We start from the raw sequence: 24,854 nt of genomic DNA, 5'->3' as shown, positions 1-24,854 counted from the left end.
AATTTTTGTTGCTCCACATCCTCCCCAGCATTTGGTGGTGTCAGTGTTTTGGTTGTCAACATTCTAATAAGTGTGTAGTGGTATCTCATTCATGCTTTAATTTGCAGTTCCTTAATGACGTGATGTGGAGCACCTTTCCATGCTTAATTTGCCATCTGTGTATCTTCTTGGGTGTCTGGGTCTTTTGCCCGTTTTAAAATTGGTTTGTTCTTTAAGATTCTTCTTCGTATATTTTAGATAATAGTCCTTTATCAGATGTTTTTTACAAATGTTTTTCTCCTAGTCTATGGAGTTGGGGTTTGAATGTCTTTTCATTCTCTTCAGGTCATTTTAAAAAATTTTCTTAATTCTGCAATTATTTCATAATGAAAATGTATAATTTCTAGCATCAGAAAGTTATTTTTAAAGCTCCAATGTTTTACTGATATTTTAACATGGTCTGATTTTTGTGTTAGAAAGCTCATCTGGCTGCCATATGGAGGGTGCAGTGAAAAGTGGTGAGTGTAGTGAGGGGGCCAGTTAGGAGGTGGTTGCTGTTCTTTACACCAGAGCTACTGCAGCTAATACTAACTTTGAACAATGAAAGTGGTGGACAGTGATAGGGTTCTAATATATTGTGGAAGTGGAAGTGACATGGTGTATAAATGGAATGGTCATGGAGGAGAAATCAGATTGGATGGATGGTCATGGCATTTACTGAGATAGGAAACTTAGGGGAGGAGAGGATTAGGAATGGACAAGCAATAGTTCTCTTGGGTCCTGTCAAGTGTGAGATGCAGATTTCCAAGTGGGCATGTCAGATAGGCTGCTGGGTAGTCTGGAGTTCAGGGACAGGTGAGAACTGAAGGTGTAAATTTGGGAGTTGTTGGGTGTTGGTGATGTTTAAATCATGCAAATGGATCACTGTCCAGGAGCATTAAAAAAAGAGGTCTGGGGACTGAGCCCTGAGGCTTCCCAACATTTAGAGGTCTGGAAGAGAAGAATACAAAGGAGAGATGCTAGGAAGGTAGAACAAGGAGAAATGTGCTGGCACAGGAGTTGGAGGAAGTGTTTTCAAAAGAAGGAGGCATATGCTGTTGAAGGATAGAATCTGGTGAATTAATCTTGGAAGGCGGCATGGTGGGTTGAATCAACTTTCTTAGAGGAAACCTAAGATTTATGGTGCATAATGAGCTGGACTAGGCAAATTGTGTAAGCTCAGAGGCCTGGGGAGAGGGTAAAGTACAGTCAAGGTCTTCCACTAGAGGTGGACCCCTGAATGATGGAAGCCTGGGTTGGTGTTGGGGGATCCTGGGGTGACAAGCATGCTTGGTTCAAAAGCGAGAACACAGGTCTGGTACATAGCTGCCTTTCATCTCAGCTTTGCCACATACCAGTTGCAAGATCTTGGGCAAGTCACCTGATATTTTCACATTTCTGGTGCCTCAGCCGGTAAGGAGAGGATCAGTCTGAAATGCTCAGGCCTAACATGATTGATCTGTCTCTGCCTGTGAAGGAAGGAAATAAAAACTTTTTCCCCTGCCCCCAGCAGCAGCTATGGAGAAATCATAATTCTTTAAATGTAGCTAATTTTGCCTTACTTTCTGGTCTATTCAACAGCACAAATATTATTAGATATTATAATGCTAGTTCCTTTCTTAAGAGGCAGGAATATGGAAATTCTCGGGATTGGGTATGGAAGTTGCTTCATTGGGTGAACTGGAAACATGCCTTCCCCAATATCTTATCTTCTACAGTTGTGGTTTGATGTTTGTGTGTTAGCGAAAAGGGGTATGCAAAGAAAACAAGTAGTGATAGAGGGAGAGAGGTACAGGGGGAAAAAAATAAGAGGAGGAAAGGGCCACGTGAATTAAACCAGAGTCCAGATTAGTCTAACGCTACTGCCAAAGTGTAATGAAGAGGATACGTGCTGCATTTAGGCAAAAGGTTTGAGTTTCTGTGAGATGGTAGACAGCAAAGGCCGCTGTGTTTGATCAACATTCTGACTGTACTTTGAAAAGTGAAGGCTGGGGGCTTGGATGGGTTAAGAGGTTAAGGAGTTGGAAACTCATTAGATACCTGCAATTCCGTAAGTTCTTTTCCTTTTTTAGTGAAAAATTTCAAACATATACAAAAAGATATGCAAAGACTATAATGAATTCTCAGCATCTCTCATCAAGCTTCAGTAATTCTCAGCTTATGACCAATCTTATTTCATTTTACTTCCAACCATTTTCCTGCCCTTTAATTTTGAAGAAAATCCTAGATATCATAAATTTTATCAATAAATATTTCAGAATTTGTCTCTAAAGGAACTGTAATCAGAGTACTATTGAACTTCAAATATCGTCAATACTGAATATTTCTGATTGTATTAAGTTTGCTTGATTAAGTCTACACATTACAATTGTTTGACATGTCTCTTAAGTCATAGAAACCTGAGATACCTAAATTAAAATATGAAATCAATCAAATTCATCAGGATGCTTTGCTATTAGCCTATTATCATATCCATAAAGTGGCCAGATAGTCAGCATTCTTCAATCCAATTGCTATTTCTTATTATATTGCATCCTAAATGATAGAATAAGATGCACAACATGACCTAACTGAATCTTTCTCTTATTTACCAGTGAATTGCAAAGGTTTAAGTATATAATTTAAAAAAACTTTTGTGAGGTCTGCCATTACCTCCATTATCATACCAACATATTTTGGCAAATGTTCCCCAAATATCCACGAGCCAAGAAACCTTTAAGGGTGATTATGTGTGTGCTTTTTTTTTTTAATTTTATAATTCATTTATACAGAGAAATCACTTGAAATTATCTATTTACAGTCTTTTCAAATTTCCCTTCCACCAGCCAGAGTTCACATAATAGTCAACAGTTACTCGATTTGATCACCATTATAAATCTGCCATGACACAGAGCTTTTAGTATCCTCTTAAAGATTAGGATCTCATTTGAACAGGAATACTTTATAGTAAAAGATTAATCAGTCTCTTTTTTTCCCTCTTATGAATAAATCCACCAAAATTGACCTAATATGGTCAAAACTTTAACATATTTCATTGTCTTTCCAAACCCATTATTTGCAGGCATTGTCGACCAAAGCAAATAAAAGTTCACTTCCCCCAAGCCTTCTACAACTTACTACATACCCTCAAGTTTAGCTTTTACTATCTGCTTTCACATTCTGGCACAACCAGACATTTTTCCTTTAAGACAAAACTACTCTCTTTTTCCCTCCTTTTTTTTTTTTTTAAACTTATTACCAGTCAACTGCCTTCCCTCTTGCTTTTCAGACAGCACTAAAACTTCCAACAAAATCCTTACGGTGGTTTCTTTCAGTAGCCCAGAATATACTGAGTTAGTTTGTGTGTGTTTATCACCCCAAAATGCTACACTTTAAAAATGGTAATTTTCTTAATTGGCTCAAAAACAATATGGCTTGGTTTCACTTGGTAAAGTTAATACAATTTAAAAAATATATATTTATACATATACACACACACACACACATTTTTTAATCAAGGAAGAAAAATACTTCAAAGACATGCCAATCTGAAAAGGCATCCAAGTAAAAAAATAAAAGCAAACACTAAAAACTACAATAAAAAAAATTAAATAATTGGCAAGTAAAATGAATGAAAAATGAGGAATGTGTAGTAAAAAACAAACTAATATAAAGAATTCCAGTTAATAAAATAAGAAACCTATTACGTTTCATGGTTTGTTTTCCAAGGAACTTATGTTTCAATGTACATTCTGACAAATTACATGTATTCCAATGTAAATTTTAGGTGCCAAGGTTAAGATGTCAAATTCTGCACACAAAACGTATCAAAGAGACAAGGGTAAAATTCTGGTTTTTGTAAAATTGTAAGTTTTGTCAAATACTGTAAATATCACAATTGGTTGATATTGAAAAGTCATGATGCAAAATGAAGAGAAAACCCATTTCATAAATATTCCATTTGATTAAAAATACCAGGCTTGAATGTTCTCAATCATTTGAGAAAATATCTTAAAAAAAAAAAAAAAAGATTGCAGTTGAACAGTAATCTATATATATATATATATATATATATATATATATATATATATATGTGTGTGTGTGTTTAGCTGCCTTAAAAAAAAAATAGAAAAGACAGGAACAACTACCAAACCAACCAAAAACATTGAAAATGTCAAGACTGGTATTAAGTAATCTTGCAAAGCTCTTAGCTACATTACAAAAAAAACCAAACTGTACACATTTATAAATAAACAGTTTCTCCACCAGTTATACCAAAGTTTCTTTCCGTTTGCCACTGAACTGGGCTTTGTCCCTTGCTTTTCGGAAGCCACACTGTGTTCGCTGTGCTTTGACACTCTTAATGTTGTCTGCTGTGTGCACTGTGGAGCCACATTCTGAAGCATCTCCATCAACTTCAACCTGTGTTACACTGGACACTGTGGATGCCCTTCTCTGGGCCCTGATGTTCATGGCAGAGGAGTTGTTCTCTTCACACTCCTCGTGGAGCTCTGGCAAACCCTGCAGCTCGGTTGAACTAGTGGCCTGCTGGAAAGGGGCGATAGCGCTGCGAATGCAGTTGAACCACTGCTGCTTGTGGAACACATCATTTGCTTGTAGAGTGTGTGACTGGCCTGGAGAGGGATCTTGGAAGCGAACTCTAAAAATATTTTTAGCTAGAGAAACAAACAAACACAGAAAAAAAGCAGACTTAAAAAAAAAGTTTATTCCAGATAAAGTGGTCATAACATTTTAGTAAGAGTCCTGGTTATTTATACAACATACAAATCAATTAGGTAGAAACATGGAATAAAGCCTATATATGACTTACCAGATACACCTGCTGGTATTAGAGCAGAGAAGCACTTTACAGCTCAATGAGTGTAATAGTATGCACAGGACAATGGAATCCATTTCATTTTTAGCAACAGAATTCTTAAAGATTAAAACTAAATTTATTTAGGTTCTGAGTTTGTTTTTAAACTGTTTTAAAGCTAGTATTCTTACCTTTATCTGAGTTGCTGAAAGCCCCTCGAAAGGACCCTCCCATTCTCACATCTCCATCCTGCAGATCTTCCAAGACCAGCTCTTGGACTGGGATTGGCTGCCGGTAAACCTGGTACGAGTGACGCTCGTTTCGTGTAACAGGCCGGGTCAACACCAGGATGTCTTGGAATAGGAAAATGTAAAGTTTCTGGAGAAACGAGAGACAAATCCTTCCTAAGTATGGAACTTTGTGAAATCCATTGTAAAAAATAACTTGATTTGACATTAATTTCATTAATTTACTAAGATATCCTTAGAAATGACCCCATAAAGATGATGATGTCAATGCTGTGCATGTTCTATGTGGAGAACTTTTCTAATCTTAGACTATATAAAACTTTCTTTTAAATTGGTGTGTAACATTAGATTCAGCAGCTGAGTAAATGCTCTTCCCCACAAAGACGTTATTCCCAGCAGTAACATGACTGGAAACACCAGTACTGTTTACCACAGATTCCTAACAAAGTAAAGATAAAAAAACACAAGCTTATAAAAATGTTAATGGTTCTATTTTGTCATACACAAATTTAAGCCTTTTAAAACAATTTCTGCCTCATGAGAAAAATCAGAGATGTCAGATTTCAACTTTTTCCAAAAAGAACCTCAACTACAAATTGAGCTTCTGAAAAGTACTTTATGAAACAAAAATACTATTCAAGTTTATATACTTTATATAGCAGATACTTTTGTCATTATTTAAAAAACAAGTTTATTTTCATTCAATCTGCTGCAGAAATTTTAGTGCTAAAAAAAATGACTTCCATCAATATAAATTTTACAAAATTTTTGAATATTCTTTTTTATCAAGCATTATGAATCTATCAACTTATTTAGAAAGAAAATCCCTAACCAAACAAGTTGAGGACTTACACTTTCAAACTAAAAAATAAAGTATTACTGATTCTCCAATGAGGCATTCAAGTAATTCTGTAATAAAAAAAACCATGTATTTGCTTTATCAAAATGGATAACATAAAGTAAAAAATCAGTAACCTTCTTTCATTATGTAATGAATTTATTTTACAAACTTGCTTTAGAATTGATGTGGAAAATTTAAATGGGGTGGGAAATAGAAATAGTAGCTCACTTCACATTAGCATTCAAATATACTCACATGCCCATTTTTGTTCTTCAGTTCCCCATGGCAAAGCAATATTTTGCTTGACTCAATTCTGGGATCCTTCTGCTTTTCATCCAGATACTCCAGTTTGTCAATGTAATATTGGCATTCTGATTCGCCTTTCTTCACGTTGATATCAGCAAGAACGCCTTGTATTACCAGTATCTAAAAATTATCAAAACATTTATGGAGCATTTTTAGCCTATTAACTTATCTCACTCCCCTACAGGGCTAAAATGTCTTATTAAAATGATAGAATTTTAAAGTTTAAAGGGACTGTAGAAATCAGTAAATTTAGTCATTCCCTTCATTCTACAGATGAAGAAATAGCCTCAGCCAAATTGGGTGATTTGCCCAGTCACATAGCTAGCTAGTGAAAGAGGTTAGAGTCCAATCTTGTGATAAAAATATAAAATGTGTTACATCTCTTTATGCTTAGGGCACAGTGCGCTAACATACTGGGTACTTAAAACAATAGAACACTTCACTATGCTGATTTAGGATGCATAAAATCTGAGAATTATTATTGTAAACCTTTCTAAGGGAAGCTAATATATAAATATACAAAACATAGGAATTATGTATTTGACTTACAGCTTCTTCCAGAGGTTGAGTATCAGGGTGGTCTTTTGGAGTGTGTCTAAGAATTTCTTTTAATAGTAAAGGGTATTTGACTAGGCGACTTCGAGGAATATCTAGGAAGCTCCAGAGATCTAGTTTTCGACTGAAGGGAGATTCAAGACATCGTTGGAGAAAGTCTTGGACTCTTGGATCTTGCTTCTTTTGATCAAGAAGAGCTTTGGCTGCCAGCTGGTTACTACAGTAGCCTTTGTAGGCATTCAAGCCTGGCAACTATAGAGTAATAAGAGAGAGAGAGAGAGAGAGGAAAAAAAAAAAAAAAAGAGTATGATAAGTTTCTGTTACGATTTAGTCCATTAGTAAGCTTGTGAACACAAAACACAAAAACTATAGCTATTCTTGAAAAGTTTTAACAAGCTGTGAAAGTTTTCCTGTAGGCAATAATGGGGGTAGGATAGTGTTCTGGCTGATATCAGAATGCCCCATTCCAATTTCCCTAATTTGGCTAAATCCAATCAAAGACTCATGATGTCTTCTTCCCCCATTCTCAGCGAGACACATTGGTCTTTTGTACTGCTAGGACACCTGAGTGTGCCTCTGCCACATTAGTCACCAACCCAGATATGGTTTATATATTTGACTGTTCTCTCACTAGATTATAAATGTCATTCACATTGAATCTCCAGTGATCCCTCCTAGAACAGTGCCTACCATTAGAATGAAGCAGATAATTAATGGCATATAGTGTGGGGATTCTGTCCAAGGAGAAACATACTTAAGAAAATAAAAACAAAAAACTATCACTCATAAAGTATTTTTAAAACAGAGATTATAACTTCTTATAGCTATATTCAGTTACTGGATCAAATCAATCTGATATTTATCAAAAATGACAAGTATGACATATCTGTAAAAAACTATCTGAAGCAAACAACTTGCTACATACCCAGTTCACAAGAATATGACCAATCTGCTCTACTGTTCCATCAGGTTTGGTTGCTTCTCCTAATCTTGACAACAAATCTGAAGTGGAAAAAGGCAGAAATACCAATAATAGGTTCATTTTAAAAATAATTCAGCACTAAATGAGCAGCTTAGATTTAAAATTACTTCAGATACTAATGAAAATTAAGTTGCATATTTTACCTTCATGCAGAGGTATATAAGCATCCAAATCACCAAATATTTGTGTTAGTTCCTCTTCTGACATAATAGACAGCTTTAACATGGGATCGTGGTAGGCCTATCAGAGTGGAAGAAATGTGTCACACAAAGAGATCAAGCAAATAAAACACAATGACAGATCTGTCCCTTGAATGACTAACTATATGAAAGCTAGCATGGACTCTACTTGTTACACATAAAATAAAGTACATCTTAATCCTCAAATATATCTTCTCTTACTGATATTCATATTTGAAGAGGTATTTAATAAATCTCATCTAAAAAATGTATTCACACCAGAAAATATTTTCTATTTTTATTCTAAAGGTAAGAAAACTATCCTTTAGAATTTGTGAAATATAATTTTTAAAAACTAGGGCATATGGTAAAAAAATTATTTATTGACCTTTCTTGCAAGCTTGAGATCATCAATTAAATCTTGTTCACCTCGGGACATTTCATATATTGCCTAAAAAAAAAAAATACAGCGAATATCATAGGTCATTCCATCCTTTGAGAAAGGAAAATTATATGCAATTGATATGTACCATTGTTTAACTGATGTTTTGAACAGTGCTTTTTAAAGTGACTCAGTTTGACACCTGTTTAGTTCAAATGGAATCTCAAAAGAGGTTGCCATGTTTCATAATTTTACCCTCTCATTAAGAGTTAAGTTTGATGACCACCACTCATCACAAAGTGCTGCTCAAGCATGCGTTATGAACTGCTGCTTGAAATAAAAATGCAAGTTGATTTTTGCCACAGGCATAAATTTGTTATTCTTCTTGTAAAACATACGTTTAAAAAACAGACTATTTTTAAAAATATAAATCAATAAATAAGGTCTTGCTATTGAATGCCAGCATACCTCCTGACGTTTGATTTCTTTCGCAGTTAAAGACTCCTTCATACTGATGTCTAACATCTCTGACCACAGCACACTACTTCTCCTTTTGGCAGGTGTTGGGACTGTTGATCTGCTCCATGATTTCTGGGCAGAACCTGGAGATCTGTTGTCACCACGAAGGGTAAATGACTTAAAAGAAAAAGAAAAAGAAAAAGAGGTGAATAAAAGAGAAAAGATTTGGAAGATACAGTAATTATTCCTTTTGCTAAGGAAAAAAAAAATACAAGACAAATTAAAACCAAAGTTCTGAAAATTTCTCAGTGCATAAAATAATCATTTATCCAAGCTTCAAGCTATCATTTTGAAGTATTTATCAGCCAAAATTACTTTTTGTATCTTATATCCGGGACTATGCTTTGACATAAGGTACAAACTAATATAACAAGGTTATATAAATAGGTTCTGGTAACTACATTTCTTACTAGCATATTCCAGAAAGAAAATTTATATTTAAGTATAATAGGGTAAACATGTTTGTACAACTCAGAGGAAAATACAAATCTTAGGCTTCTATAAAATGTCCCCTTCACTACATTACTCACTCCCCATTCTCTTCTCCACTGACCTGCAGTGTCTGACCAAAACGTCTGACTGCTCCATTTCTTACAGGAGAGATTAAATTTGCCAAGGACGTGACCCGAGCTAGAGGTCGAACTCTTTTATTGCTTGGCTCCTAAAAAACAAATATAGATTGTGTTAAAATACTAAGAACACTAATGAGAAGTCATTTATTAAAATATAAATGGTATGAGAAAGGGAGGTCAAATATCTGAATTATCACTGAGACCATAACAAATATCATTAATCAGAAGAAAAACTAAAATTAAAAGAAGTCCTATAAAACTTTTCAGTTTAATAGAGATTAACTTTTAAAAAACCATTATTATTATGAAAAAATTCAAACATACACAAAAGTGTAGACTAGCAATTGAACCATGTACTTAATTACTCAGCTTTAATAGTTTTTGTTTTAGCAATTTGTTTCATCTCTGCCCCTACCTACTGGAATATTTTAAAGCAAATCTCAGACTTTATATCATTTCATTCTTAAATAATTCATTTAGAGAACAGCTTTTAAATGAACATGTCTGACAATGAAATATGTCAACTAATGGCAGTCAGGTCAAAGAAAGTGTTCAGGTACGGAACAGTGGTTAAGAGAGCATTCAGGCTCTAGAATCAGACTGGGCCCAAATCCTGGTTCTAGCACTTGCTAGGTAACATCCTGAGCCTGTTTTCTCATTTGTAAAATGAGGTTAGTATTAGAACTTCTGTTTTAAAGTTGTGAAGATTAAATAAGATATGTTTAAAGGGCTCAGAACAGTGTTTGGAACATACTAAGTTTTAGCTCTTACTAATATTCTTTCTTAGAAATATTTCCACTTACTATGTAAATGCTGGGATTTAAAAATAATTAGACTTTTCCTCATACAATTTATTAACTTAAAGGAAAAAAATATATACATTCAGGATAGTTATTTTTCTACATGTATTGTTTTAAAAATAATAGCAGTATAGCAAACATCACTTATTCAAGGATCTCAAAAATTTATGAAATACATTATTCTAATTTTACTGCTAGGAAAATGGAGGCATACCATTAGGTGACTCATATAGCTATTGAAATAAAGAAAGCCAGATCATAAAACAGGACTGTCCTTTAGAATGTCTATGAAATATAATTATTTGTTTGTATCTTATGCCTTTGACAATTGTAGCATGCTTGAAAAAATAATTTTGATGAGAATTCAGAAAGATATATAATTAAAAATTTATGTTAAAATTACCACTTAAAAATGACAGATGAAACATTTTTTCCTAAAAATTCTTTCATATGACTGAAGTCATATAAAAAAAATAAGGGCTGTGGAAACTGAGTAAAAATAATCCACTTAATTTAAGAATAAAGTAGCAGAAAGAGTTAACTCTTCTTTTCTCTGGAAAGAAACTTTAATGGTTCAAAAAGTCAGAGACGGAATTAAGACTTATTAGAGCTCCTAAAGGTATACATATACATCAAGAAGGAAGGACACCTACTAAAGTAAAGAGACTTTGTAGATAATCAATTCATGCCTTTGATGGTCTTACGAGGTGGAGCTGTAGACCAACCCTGCCCCCACCAAAATAATTAACTCCAAAGTAAAACTGACTATAAAGCCACTAACGTGCAAATGTTAAATGAACTAAAAAAGAAACTTTCAAGATATGTTGTAAAATGACACATTGTGTGGCCAATGACATGTGTGAATGCCTTTATATTATACATCTGTGCAAGACTGAAGTGACACATGCATGGGCAGAAGGTCTACCATAAGGCATTCCTTTCTATTTAGTAAAGACAGTACAAAGAGTCTTCTGTTTGAATGGAGACATAATTACCTCACAAAGTAAGATATGCCAACGTTAACTAGAAACAAAGCAGCTGTCAGAAGTTCTGTTCAACTTTTGGAGAGAGATGTTATTTAATTAATTCCTCTTCTTTGTTTAAAAACATAACATATTTGACTTCCTAAGTAAATCACAAAATATTTAATTTCAATTTAAACATCCATGGAAAGGTACTATTCCTAGTGAATTTGAAAGGAATAGTTAGTTTAGCTGGTAGGAAAAGAATATTTGATATCTATTTTATTACATAATATCAAATTAATGATAAAAATTCTTTATAGAATATTTAAAATTAAAACTCAGAATTTACCCCCCAAAGTAAAAAAATAAATTAAAAAAACACAAAAATCTCAGAATTTAGATTTAGATAATTAAATCTAAATATATCTAAAGCATCTTCCTGAACTATCATGGATTTGTTTATGCAGTCTCTTTAGGGTGGCAAGATATTATGCTAAGCAGTATCTGGTGGTTAAATATGTTCCATAGTCATTTAGAAACCCATCTATAATCTCACTTCTTCACAAAATATATGTTAGTCATAAGAGTTTATTTAATCTAAAATGCCTTGGTAAGAGCTCCTAGCTAGCTCAGTCAGTAGAGCATGAGACCTAAAATGTTTTGGTAAGAAAGTATGGTACTAAATCAGGAAATGTGTGTGGTGGTGGTGGGGGCAGTGGGAGGACACCTTTGTACTTGACACACATACTTTGGGGACCCAACAGTAACTTTCCTGCCTTACTAAAAGGACATATTAAGTGTTTGGCAGACACAAACATTTAGCACATATATTTCAAAAGTATGAAAAATTTTAATGAATAACTTAAGTGTGAAGATGTAATACAAAATTATGGTTCACTCCTAATTTCAGAATACATATACAATTTGAAAGAATATAATACATAAAAAAATTTTGGAAAAGTGATATGGATTGATTAGGCATTCATGAGTCACCCATAGGTTGGGAAAAAAATTTGTCTTTTAAAATACAGGTTAACATTTGGCTCATGTGAACTATAACTAGAAGTAGTTTTTCTTCAGAGGTTCAGACAAACCATTTTAATTACTTGGTTTGGTTATTAAGAACCTAAACATTTGTACTGTCGCAACACATATTTTGAAGACAAAGTTTTTTGAGAACTGGTATTAAACCTACATTTGACTCTACATATATAGGATGCAGGTAGGGTTTGGAGATGATGAAGGAAGGGGGAGCAGGAGTCTACCTATCTTACCACCATCACCCAAAATAAAGTTTATATAATGGTTTTGCTTTGCTGTGGCTGTTTATTTTTATTTGGAGTGCCGTTAACAGCATTATGATGAATACAAAAAGCTTAAAGAACAGGTACAGATATTAAAACTATACAGTCTCTTCAAAAGACCATCTGTAAACCTACGTGAACAAACAAAGAACACCAAGAAGTTTTACAGACTCAAGGAACTTTCTATCATAGGCAACCTTTCACCAGGGCAAAAGTTCACACAGATGGGGCAAAAACATTCAACACCCTCTACCATAAACTTATGTTGTTTATTTAGGTTAGTTTTTAACCAGACTATCTAGTTTAGCTAGGCAATAACTTATTTTTTAAATCAATCTATTTATTTTACTAATCCACTTGAAGTCAGGTTTTATGTCAGTATTTTCTGAGTATCTATAAACAGAAAAGTGTTAAGATCAGTTTAAAGTCTTTTACTGGGATGTACCTTGCATATAAAGGCAAGCATATGGAAAAGTTCTGCTGTGAACTCAGTTTTTTTTGGAAAAAGGTTTCTTCTATTAATGGCGTAATGTAAGAGGATAAGTTTCAGGAGGGTCTCATATACAATCAACCAAATCAAGACACTTAAAGAACAGTATGTGCCTGGGTTTATTAGTGTGGGTCACTGGATAACTAATTTTCTCCTCTATCGGCAAGAACTTTAAAATAAGAAGAATGAAAAAAAAGTTACTTATAAAAAAGATAAAAGTGAGATAAGATCGCATAGGATTTCTTCCATTTCTATTTAGTATTTGAAATAGTCAAATTTAGTTGTTTATTGAAAACTGTGTGGCCAGCATAAAAAAAAACCTGACAATATTCCTGGTGTTTTTAATCTCTGGAATAAAAGTATGACAAGAACATGGCTAGTGTCTGAAACCACACAAAAAAGAATAGTTCTTTATGGCCCAAGAGATGATCAGTTTCAGTATTTACACTGATGATCCCGTATGACTTGCTCTAATCAATGGAAATCCTTAGTTTGAGAAAACTAAAACATAAGCAAAAAACAAAACAAAACAAACAGAAAAACAAAACCAAAGCTAAATCACATCAAATGAAAGCAAACCTCCTAAACATGGCAGCTATTTTAACTAGCAAAATGTGTTATGTATGTATGGTACACAGCTTTAATGAAGTATACAACAAACCACATACTTAAAATATATAATTAATAAGTTTTGATATATGTATATAGCTACAAAACCATTAACACAATCAAGATAAGTGTACGCAGTTAATGGAAAACAGGAGAACTATGTATTACACATATATGATAGCATATAGTATAGATGGAATACCCATATAATATTAAATCAACTGTCAAAATTAAATAAAATGACATACAAATCACAACTTATTTGGATAAATGTGCATAAAGATTTTTAAAAACTAGAATGACCTCAGACAAATAAAGCAAGAAGGGTGACAGTAGCTAAATAAGAATTCATTGGAGAAAATGTTTTAACATATTTTTCTTTCAGAAGAAAAAAGTTCACACAATTTATTAGATACGGAAAGAAAAATAAAAATAAGCTCTACGTCAGAGAGCATTGTAGCTGCAGTTTGTTCACAGCATTAACTGGCAGGGGAGTCTTACTCCATAAAGCACTTCCTAAGACTAGGTAATATAAATGCAAGTTAAAAAAAAGTAGTAACTATATTAAGCATCAGAGATATGACCAATTTAACCAAATTGAATAGCATAACATTTCCATTTTTTTTCTTTTTTGTATAAAGTTTGCATACACTCATGCTATGCTATGTATAAACCTAACTATACTACAGTTCCTAAACTTATATCTAAATTCCTAGATAAGTTTCAAACTTGCATATAAATCAGTCACACATTTTAACTCAGTCAGATCAAAAGTTTAAAATTATTCTGTTTATAAATTGTTAAAAACCTTAAAGTTCTGTGGAGTTAGAAAACACGCCTTTGGCTTAATTTTTCTCTAAGTCTTACCTCTGGTTCTCTGAAACACTGATTATTCACATCTAGGACTCGTATAGTCCTTTTAATAGGTAGGAGACCTCCAATTTCATCACGCGCCACCATGCTTCACCAAGTATCCCTTAAAATCTTTAGAATTAATCCACATCCAAGTCAGTCCTATAACCAAGCACTACACAGACACACAGGCTTTTCTTCTGAGTGCTCAGCCACCCTTGGCAGCCATTTGCCCATGCCTCTTCCTTGTGGTGGAACTAACTGCCTCTGGGAGCAGCAGTGAAAAAGCACAGACCTCAAGGCTCTGTGGGCGGGGCCAATTTCGGACTAGGCTCCAGTGGGCGGGCACCTAATAAACACGTGACTCCAGCTAACTGACAGCAGAGCACACCTAGGCTTCTCAGTTTTCACTGTGCAAGAGAAAGCACTTATCAAGAGATCTGGAATGTCTACAGTAAGTCCAGAGGGAAAAGGAAACTGGGTAAATGTAAGGTTTTTCCTGATTTAAAAGCATTCCCTAAGGGAAACTTAATTGCTTATCTAGATTACCTACTTTAGTACTTAGTAACACATAGGGATACCTTTTCTATAAAACCCTATTACCTAAAAAGAAATTTAGTACGGACAATTTGACAACTTTAAGAAAATCATAAATCAGAGTTAAATAAGTGTATATACTTTAGAAAAGCCTAATTATCGAGGGGCCTTGCCTTTATATTACATGAGTACACGGGAGGAGACAGATACCGTGTCACTCCCGAGTCGGACTGCACAGCCATTCTCGGCGGTGCAGATAGACTCTTAAGAAGCTACACCATCGTCTCTCGAGACGGACGGCTGCCGACGACATGTATATACACAATTGTAAAATTATCTAAGTCTTTAGAAATTGGTTCCCACCATTTTTTCTTAAGATTAATAAAGTACAACAAACACACTTCAGGTCACTCTGTTTCTGAAGTAAATAAAGTATAATTGAATCACCTCAGTTTAAAAGTTCAGTATTTCTTAGACTTAAAAGCAGTTACAAATACTTTAAGTCTTGCATTTTACAGCTGAAGAAGTGAGGTTCACAGAGGTAAAATGACCTGCCCAATGTCTCTAAATTTCTAGCCTAAACCCTTTCCCCTATGAAAAAGCACTACTTCTGTTGGTTTGGTAGGCCTGCTATGCAGCAGATTTTCTTCTTTAGTAGAAAATACTGTATTCTATTTTGAAAGGTAAGATTCTTTTTAAAAATTTTATTTTTAGAGAGAGGGGAAGGCAGGGAGAAAAAGAAGGAGAGAAACATCGCACCAGTTGCTTCTCACTCTTTCCCAAATGGGGACCTGGCCCACAATCCAGGCATGTGCCCTGACTGGGAACTGAGCCGGTGACCTTTCAGTTCACAGAGCAGAGCTCAATCTACCAAGCCACACCAGCCAGGGTGAAAGGTAGGATTTTTATCCTAACTGTATACACTACTATGACTGATATAATGCTGGTAACCTGCAAAAACATCTCTATTCTTAGCATTTATTTGGAGCAGAAAAATCTGAAAAATCTATGATGTAGAAGGCACTATTTTATATACTGAGGGTGGTACAAAAAAAATACAGGTTTCATATTTGCTCCTAAAGTGCTGATAGACCATTGTGTAAAGGCAGGCCACATAAAGAATTAATACAAGACAGCTTTTGAAAATTCCAAAATAAGCTATATAACTATTAAGAGCTATAGGAGTTCAGAAGGAGAAACCACTTCTGATAGTTTTCTGAGCAGAGGTGAGGAAAGACACTGAGGAACAGGCTTTAAGATGTTATTTCATGCCTTGAAGGCCATGTTATATTTTTCATAGGTCTGAGCAAGGGAAAAGTGCAAGGCTTTCTCAAAGGACCATGAGGGCATGAACTTCGTGTGAGGTCACAGGCTATGGGTAAAGACAGAGGAGCAGAGGGTTTTATTGAGCAGATGCAAGAGATAAGTGAAAGTTACGTTGTAAGGTTGTGTTTAAGATAGTTTTAAAAATGACTGGAAACAATGCAAAAGTCACAATCAGGTATCAAGAACTCTGTAAGGTAGGAAAAGAATAACATATGGAAGAGATAACATGCCTGAAGGGTAACTGCTAATGTAAATAAAGAAATATGGAGGAATAAACTTTGAAAGAAAATTCTGAATTTCCTTTTAGATGAGTCTGAGGTGGTGGAAGAACATGCAAATTAAAATACTGAGCTAGTGCTTGGAAATACTTGGCAAGGATGTGGAAGAGACCAGAGTGTAGATTTAGAGTGGGAAGGCAGATACACAGAGATCAGAGTTGATGCTTTGGGAGTGAATGAAATGCCTGGGAGAGAAAATCTGGACAAAAGGAACAGGGATCCAAGGATTTAACTTTGGAGAAATGCTAAGGGAAAAAGAATTTTGCAAAAGGAACAGGCAGAAAGAAACAAAGCAAGATGCCAAAGGGAGAAGTGTTAAATTACAGCAAAAAGGTTGAGATGGGTAAGAAATTGGATTTAAGTAATTATAAGTTTAATGAGGACCTCAAGTGTGCTAGTTCAGCAGAATAAAGACAGAAGATTATAGAGGCTGAAGAGTGTGTAGAGCAAATAAATAATGGTACAGACTATTTATAGTGACAAAAAATCTATAAAAAACAATCCACTAAGGTTTGCAGGATGTTATTTCTTGAAGGAAGAGCCAATGCTACACTTCTGTAAATACTAATATGTTTTGTATTGATGTTAATAATTCATCTTTCTGCATTGAGACTTTTTTATGCCTTGTAAAGTATTGGTGATTAGTTATATTTCATCATCTATCCTTTATTGCCTGGTCATGCATGGGCAATATGTCATGTGGTTGGCCTTAACAGTGCTTTACTGTAGAAGAGAGTTCTATAAAAGTATTTAAGTGGGATCACCTTAGAGATCATGGAATCCAATTCCCTAATTTTACAGTTAAGAACACTGATGTGCCTAAACCCTCAGAGGTTGTAAGAAAGTAGACTAGAACCCAGCAGTCTGGTTCAGTTAATCAGTTAAAAAATCATGCAAGTAAGGCCAATACTTTACGACCACTTGGGTCCACAGTGAGAGGAATGAAGCCTCTAGGGCATTCTCATGAGTCTCATACCTGATGTCTTTCTCCAAACTACATTTATCCATTCAGTTCTGAGACAGGTAAGGCCAAGATAATAAGGGAAAGGGATAGCTCTCATTTCTCTCCTTTAGCTGAGGACCCCCAAGGTAAAGGTAGAAGTCTTTAAAAAAAGCCTACAGGGCTAAGTAGGGTCTAATGGTAATAGTCACAGAACAAAAAAAATCCCAATTCACCAACCTTAAAACCATAGTTTCATTTGTAATGTTCAGGTTTATGGATTAAATATAAGTTAGACAAAGGTACACAGAACCTAAAAAATAAACAACGAACACAGGATATTCAATTAGTACTCTGTGCAATGAACTTGAGAGAACCTTGACCCTAACAATACTCCATGAAAATCAAAGGGCTGGAAAGATCCTTTGAGATTATTAACTCATTCTCTTCAGTTTTCTTAGGAGGAAATTGAAAGACATCCATAAGAAATGAAAGGGAAATTTGAGTTCTTACTCTGTGCTAGGAGCTTTATGCATGTTATCTTCTTTAATCAGCTTTATAAAACATGTATTATTACCTCCATTTTACAGATGATGAATCTAGACTCAGAAAATTTAGAAAGTTGAATGCTTAATCAATGGCTGGATAGGTTCGAATCTGTTCTGCTTAACTCCTATTAGAATATAGCTTCCAGGGAAGTCACTAAATGTAACACCTTTAGTGCATGTTGGGTGCATGCTCAGTGCTCAGTCAGCGCCCACTGTCATGCTGTGGGCAGAGCTAGGTTTAAAAATTCAGTCTCCTAGTCTTAGGCCAGTGTTTGCTGAATAACTTCTGGCATTTGACAAGGAAGAACTCCCTCCCACCCCCAAAACTGAGATTATTTGCCTTCTAGCCTTTTTATATCAAGGCAGGTAAGTAAAAAGATTGCTTAAGTTTTAGAAAAGATCTTATTTCAACTGGTGATTTATTTAATGATTATATTATTAATAGCAACTATTTATATAATTTTCTACAAATGATATAATTGAGTACAGACTGGTTAAGTGTCCTCTATGTTTGTAGAAAACCTAGCATTTATAGACTTAAAGCAACTGAGTTATCTAAAAATAATGCAGCTTTGTAAAAAAATATCAAGTTTTTGGTAAAGTCACTAGTTTTCAAAGACCAGGTTTAGTTATAGCCTCTGTTCTTCTGCTTTTATGGGGCTTTCAATGCTTTATTTCCTAAAAAAAATGAAGAAGGCAAGGAGAAAGATTACATTGCTTCCCTTCTCCATAGAAAAAGGACTGCTACGCTATACTTAACCTTTCTCTTCCTTTGATGTGAAATTAGAATTCTAAAATTTAGAAATAAATTAGAGCTGAAGAATAATCTTTACTTTTTTTAGTCTAGATATTATGTTTGTATTTACTTTTGTCTGGAACAATAACAAATAACTAGAAATTAAGCTAGGAAAGCCATTATGGGCAAAGAGAAAACTAAATCTAAGCTCTTTGCTGCCCTCTACAAGTAATAATATGAAACGCAATTGCCAACCTGTTTTCAACTTGGTAATTGTTTGCAAGGATCTTATATGGAGGAATACATAAACAATCTTTTAATCTGTAGAGAAATATGGATGACAGTAAAATTTATCTTCTCAGCATTGTGTAGCTCTCATGTTTTATACTACTAAAATAAACATATATAAAAATCACACAAGTGTATAAAAAGATTTTCTAGATTTAAGAAAACTATATTCCACTTTAAAACTCTAGAGTTCAAGATACAACTAACTAGTACGATCTCACTAAAAATAGGTTAGTTAAAAATAGAATTTCAAATCTTTTTTTAAAAAAGATTTATTTATTTTTAGAGAAAGGGTAAGGGAGGGAGAAAGAGAGGAAGAGGATCATGAATATGCTAGAGAAACAGCAATTGGTGACTGGTTGCCTCTTGCATGCCCCAACCAGGGAGCTGGCTCCCAACCCAGGCATGTGTCCTGACCAGAAATCAAACTGGTGACCTTCCGGCCTGCAGGATGACACCCAACCCACTAAGCCACACTAGCCAGGGCAGAATTTCAAATCTTACTAAAAAAGAAGCACTGACTGAAATATTAGCAAAATACAAGTTCAGAAAAACTAGAGTTCCAAGCTATCTAGTAATGAGTTAAAACAACAACAAAGAAGTTAGTAATGAAGTTATATGTGGATCTGAGTTTTAAAAAACTATTTAGATTAAAAAGTTGAGTGTCTCCAATCGTTACTAAAAATTTGGTTTGGGAAAGATCAATTCAGATTAATTAAATACTACTAGAAAGACTACAAATAGAATAGTTGACAGGCTAAGAAGTTTGGTATTATTGAAACCATGGTTCTTTTTGCAAAGAAAATGGGGGTACTGTTAGTGGTGACTTTTTATTTCAAGTACATAGGACAACAAATAATTTCCAGTATAATGTAAGATCACTTATGTTCATGTAACTAGATTTTGAGTGGGATTTCCCCCTGAAACTCAGCTAGGGCCAGTGCCCAGCCTTCTATTTTTTCAGCCCACTTTTTACTTCAGTTGTTGCTGCTCCTGCAGCAACCAGTTCCACGACAGCACCGTGCCTCAGTTGCACCATGTACCTCTTGCTTTCCACCCTGGGCTTCTTGGATGCCAGTGTGACATGTAGTTGTGTGTAGCCTGGTAGAGTATGGGATTAATACCCAATGGGGCAACTGTTGATTAAGGGAGCACAGGAGCTAGTGGATAAAAGGCTCCCCTTTCAGTCCCTTGAGAAGACAATTCTGCACTGTATATTACATAAATCTACAGAAGGTCCCAGCAAGATCAATCCTCAGTTGTCTACAGTAATCCTCAGTTATCTACAGTGTTGACTAGCTTAACCACTTATATAAGTTCAGGTTCTGATTTCTGGAGGGAATCCTGGCTAAAACACTGACATTGAGACTGGCCCTAGAGATTACACACACAGGATGGGATTCTGGAACTGGGTCACGCTGGTAAAATGATGGTAAGGACTACAGGTGTGTTTGGGTACAGATGCAGCAGTGAAGTAACAGCTTACATAGCAATCATGGCAAATGAACAACATAGAGGCAATAGTAATTGTAATAACTGCGGAGCTGGCTGGCTTTTGTTAATTGATTTAAAAGCCTTGAAAAAGCAGCTGGTAACCTTTATAATATTCCTTTATAATATTCTCCGAGTCATTATGACCAGAAAGGCCAGTGGAACCCCTAAAATTTCACCTCCTACACCTGGGCCAAAATAATAAATAGAAGCTGCACACCAAGAGAAAATGTACAGATAGACATCAAAGTTAGAGTAGGCAGGAGTGGTAGTCTCTACTGCATCTCCATTCAATTACTCTGTATGCCTTCTACAATGAGAGGGATTGTGATGGCTAACCATAGACTGCTGTAAAATTAACTAAAACTTAACAAAACTTTAACCTAAGCTATTGTGCAAGATATAGAACCTTTACTGCAACAGATCAACACATACACTAGCATTTGGTAGATGGCTACTGATCTAGCCCCTGTATTCTTTATAATTGCCATTAGTAAAGAGGACCAAAAGTAGTTAGCTTTTACGTGGGAACAGCAGTATTTTTCATGTTCTGAGGCTCTTTACTTTTCTGTTTTCTGCCAGTGTCCACATGGACCTTGATATCCACAGAACATCATGTTAGTCTAATATATTGATTACATCATACTAATAGGACGGGTGAACAGAAAATGGCAAGGATTCTGGATACCATAAAAAGTCAAATGCATGCCAAGAAAATTCAGGGACCACAATATTAGAAAAGTTTTAATAGGTTTAATGACATGAAGCCAATGGCTTGGGACCTCCCCTCCATGGTAAAAAATGAGTTATTACATTTTGTACCACCTACTATGAAGAAAGGATCATGGCACTAGGTACAACTCCTGCTGGAGGGCACATATACTGCATTTGGAAACTCTGCTCTGACCCATTAATAGGGTAATCTGAAACACTGACAGTTCTGTGTGGGATCCAGAGCAAGAGAGGTCTCTATAGCAGGTCCAGGCCGTGGTGCAAGCTGCCCTGCTTCTCAAGCCATGTGACCCAGCATTCCGATCAAGCTTGAGGTACCTACAGTAGATAAGAATGCTGTGTGATGTCTCTGGCAAGGCCAGGAAGAGGATTTCAATGCCTATCGCTAAGGTTCTCAAGTTAGACTGTGCTTTCCAAGGCAGGAAACCACTTGCTGTTTGAACAGCAGTGCCTGGTGTGCTAGCAGCCCCAGTCAAGACTGTTTCCTATAGTCCTTTGACCAGCTTTACCATTCTGTTGGTTCATTCATTAACACATTAAATCTTTGATAGTTCTTCACTTTTAAAAAAAAACAATTAGCAGATAGAACAGCACAGCAAAACAGAAAACCTAATCTACAACAAAATGAAGAGATAATATTTCCATCAAAATCTTTTGTTTGTCAGACAGTGAGAGATAGACCAGACAGCCGTGACCCCCTCATGGTGTCAGTCTTCGTGGACAAAGAAATAAAGGTAAGGAAAATGGGCTTCTTTCATGGCCTGAGACTAGGGGAACCCCCACAATGACATGCTAGTTTTAGAATAATAGTTTAACCTGGAAGGACTCTAAGGATCAAATTTTTAGGCTGAGGACAATAACACTGCTATGCAAGGCATTTATAGGAGCTGAAGCAATCTGGGGGGGGCCACATAAATTCTGGAAACTAAACTGCTCTGAGAAAAACTTCCAGGAATAGGATTAAAATTGAGAACAGGGCAACAGCAGCAAAGTCAAGAAAAAGTTTGGATAAAAGTGGAGCAGAAAAGATTTCAGAAAGCACCAGGAAGAATTTTTTTAAATCACTGTGAAAACAACAGAAGAGGGAGCTCTAGAGTTATGAAACTGAAAACAGGCTATCTTGACCTAAAAATACAAGAAAACTCATGGCTCTTAAAAATGTAAATGAACAACAAAAAGGAATCATGAACCTCATTTAAAAATATTATAACAAAACAGAAAATACAGAGTAGAATAATGTCTCTATAGCATTAAAAAAGAAAATCATAAAAGATAGGAAACATAAAACTCAGAAATTAGGTAGAGAAAGGAAAATTTGAAATAAGGTGATAGAACTAAGAAAAAAATTAAAAAAAAAATTTCTTCAGAATTAAAAAACAATGACTAATGCATTAAGATAAAAAAATGAGACAAAAAGGAAGATGAGTTTTTAAACAAATCCAATGTAAGTATAAATGGTGCAGGGATTAAGAAGCATAATTGGCCCTGGCTAGTATGGCTCAGTGGATTGAGTGCCAGCCTGTGAACCAAAGGGTTGCCAGTTCAATTCGCAGTTCCATAAAATTTGCCAAATGATAAAAATAGAATAAGTAACCCCAAAGTTACCAGGTTATTGGACTTAACTACAATTGTACACTAAAGGACATAATTATTTTTAAGCATGCATTCATTGAGTTTTAGTTTTCCACAGGTCGCACACTTCCAGTGTCATGGACCACATCTGACTTATTTGGCTTGCATGTTTTTTAGAAAAAATTGGATCCAACTGTTAAAATTCAGGAGATTTAACAAAAAATCCAGATTTTGACAGTCCTACGTGCAGCAATGGGCTAGAGCAGAGTAGCAGCTTCCTCTTTCAGGATGGGTATGGCACGTGCCCTTTCACCACAGTCCTTATCCTACCTCCTTTCTTTGCATATATTTTAGGCCTGGTTTCCTTAGACATATGAATATGTGATCACCAGTTATTCTTAACAAAGTAGAACAGAAAACGGAGGCTATCTGTAACAGTCAATATCATTCTGTTTTACACTTAAAAAATGTAAAAACACAAAAACACATTCATTGTTCTTATAACACAGAAATAAATGCTGCCTGCATATTTTTAAGTGCTTTTTTTTACAGAGCAGTAAGGCTTACCTTCAGATCAAGGCTGCTAAGGCTTATGACATCATCATCTTTTGCTCTTCGTTTTCTTTTCTATAAGACAAAAAATAGTTCATTCTTACATAGGAGGAATGCATATTATTCCATACAACTAGAAAAATCACTTTAAGAAGTGAAGCCTTTGACCCAAATACATAAAATCAGAAATGAAAGAGGAGACACACAACCAATACCACAGAAATAGAGAGGATTGTAAGAAATTACTATGAACAACTATATGACAAGAAATTTGACAACCTGGGTGAAACAGACAAATTTCTGGAAACATATAATCTTACAAAACTGAATCAAGATGACCCAGAAAACCTGAATAAACCAGTAACAACTAGTGAAATTGAAACAGTAATCAAAAACTTCCCAGCAAACAAAAGCTTCAGACTAGATGGCTTCACAGGTGAATTTTACAAAATATTTAGGGAAAAACTAATTCTTATCCTTCTCAAATTATTCAAAAAAATCCAAGAGGAAGGAAGACTCCCAAATTCTTTCTATGAGGCCAGTATTATTCTAATTTCAAAACCAGGTTAGGACACAACAAAGAAAGAAAACTACAGACCAATATTGCTGATGAACATTAGAGGCTAAAATTCTCAACAAAATAATGGCAAACTGGATCCAGTAATACATTAAAAAGATCATACACTATGATCAAGTAGGATTCAACCCAGGAATGCAAGGGTGGTATAATATTCACAAATCAATAAACATAATACATCACATAGGCAAAATGAAAGACAAAAATCACATGATCACATCAATAGAGGCTGAAAAAGCATTTGATAAAGTACAGCACCCATTTATGATAAAAACATTTAGCAAAGTGGGAATAAAAGGAGCATATCTCAACACAATAAAGGTCATATACGAGAAACCTACAGCCAACATCATAGTCAATGGGCAAAAACTAAACCTATTCCCCTAAGATCAGGAACAAGACAAGGATATCTACTCTCTCCACTTCTCTTCGATATAGTCTTGGAAGTTCTAGCCACAGCAATCATACAAGAAAAAAGAAATAAAAGGCATCCAAATTGGAAAGAAGTAAAACTGTCATTATTTGTAGATGACATGATTAGTGTACATAGAAAATCCTATAGGCGCCACCAAAAAACCACTTGACCTAATAAGTGGACTTGGCAAAATTGCGGGATACAAAGTCAATATTCAGAAATCAAAAGCATTTCTGTATACCAACAATGAAATATCAGACATAAAAACTAGAAAAAAAAACCTCACTTACTATAGCAACAAGAAAAATAGCGTACTTAGGAATTAACCAAGGAGGGAAAAGACCTGTACTTGGAAAAGTACAGAACACTATAAAAAATAAAAATAAAATAAAAAAGTGAGCCCTCTGGTTGTTATTTAGAAGAATATTTTAATGAGGGATGCTCA

The 24,854-nt window shown here is 35.0% G+C and overlaps 1 protein-coding gene across 2 annotated transcripts in view; it reads right to left on the bottom strand.

Annotated features, from left to right (window-relative positions):
* Window positions 1–4,198: 4,198 nt before the first annotated feature.
* Window positions 4,199–24,854, bottom strand: part of NET1 (neuroepithelial cell transforming 1) — a 37,446-nt gene continuing 16,790 nt past the window's right edge. Inside the window, exons 3-12 of one of the 2 annotated variants that reach the window (XM_090266457.1) lie at window positions 23,433–23,492; window positions 9,379–9,486; window positions 8,775–8,942; window positions 8,313–8,375; window positions 7,889–7,985; window positions 7,689–7,765; window positions 6,758–7,015; window positions 6,158–6,328; window positions 5,005–5,191; window positions 4,199–4,673 (exon numbers count right to left, since the gene is read on the bottom strand). In XM_090266457.1, coding sequence (XP_090122583.1) covers window positions 4,267–4,673; window positions 5,005–5,191; window positions 6,158–6,328; window positions 6,758–7,015; window positions 7,689–7,765; window positions 7,889–7,985; window positions 8,313–8,375; window positions 8,775–8,942; window positions 9,379–9,486; window positions 23,433–23,492 — 1,596 coding nt within the window. In that variant the 3' untranslated portion in view covers window positions 4,199–4,266. Of the gene's footprint in view, window positions 4,674–5,004; window positions 5,192–6,157; window positions 6,329–6,757; window positions 7,016–7,688; window positions 7,766–7,888; window positions 7,986–8,312; window positions 8,376–8,774; window positions 8,943–9,378; window positions 9,487–14,432; window positions 14,701–23,432; window positions 23,493–24,854 lie in introns of those variants that run through there. The other variant, XM_090266456.1, reaches the window with a different exon arrangement.

The sequence above is a fragment of the Furipterus horrens genome, unplaced genomic scaffold, assembly GCF_987537825.1.
Source record: "Furipterus horrens unplaced genomic scaffold, mFurHor1.1.pri manual_scaffold_2, whole genome shotgun sequence".
NCBI lineage: Eukaryota > Metazoa > Chordata > Mammalia > Chiroptera > Furipteridae > Furipterus > Furipterus horrens.
The sequence above is the reverse complement of the archived record's forward strand: the minus strand, read 5'-3'. Positions and strand labels throughout refer to the sequence as shown.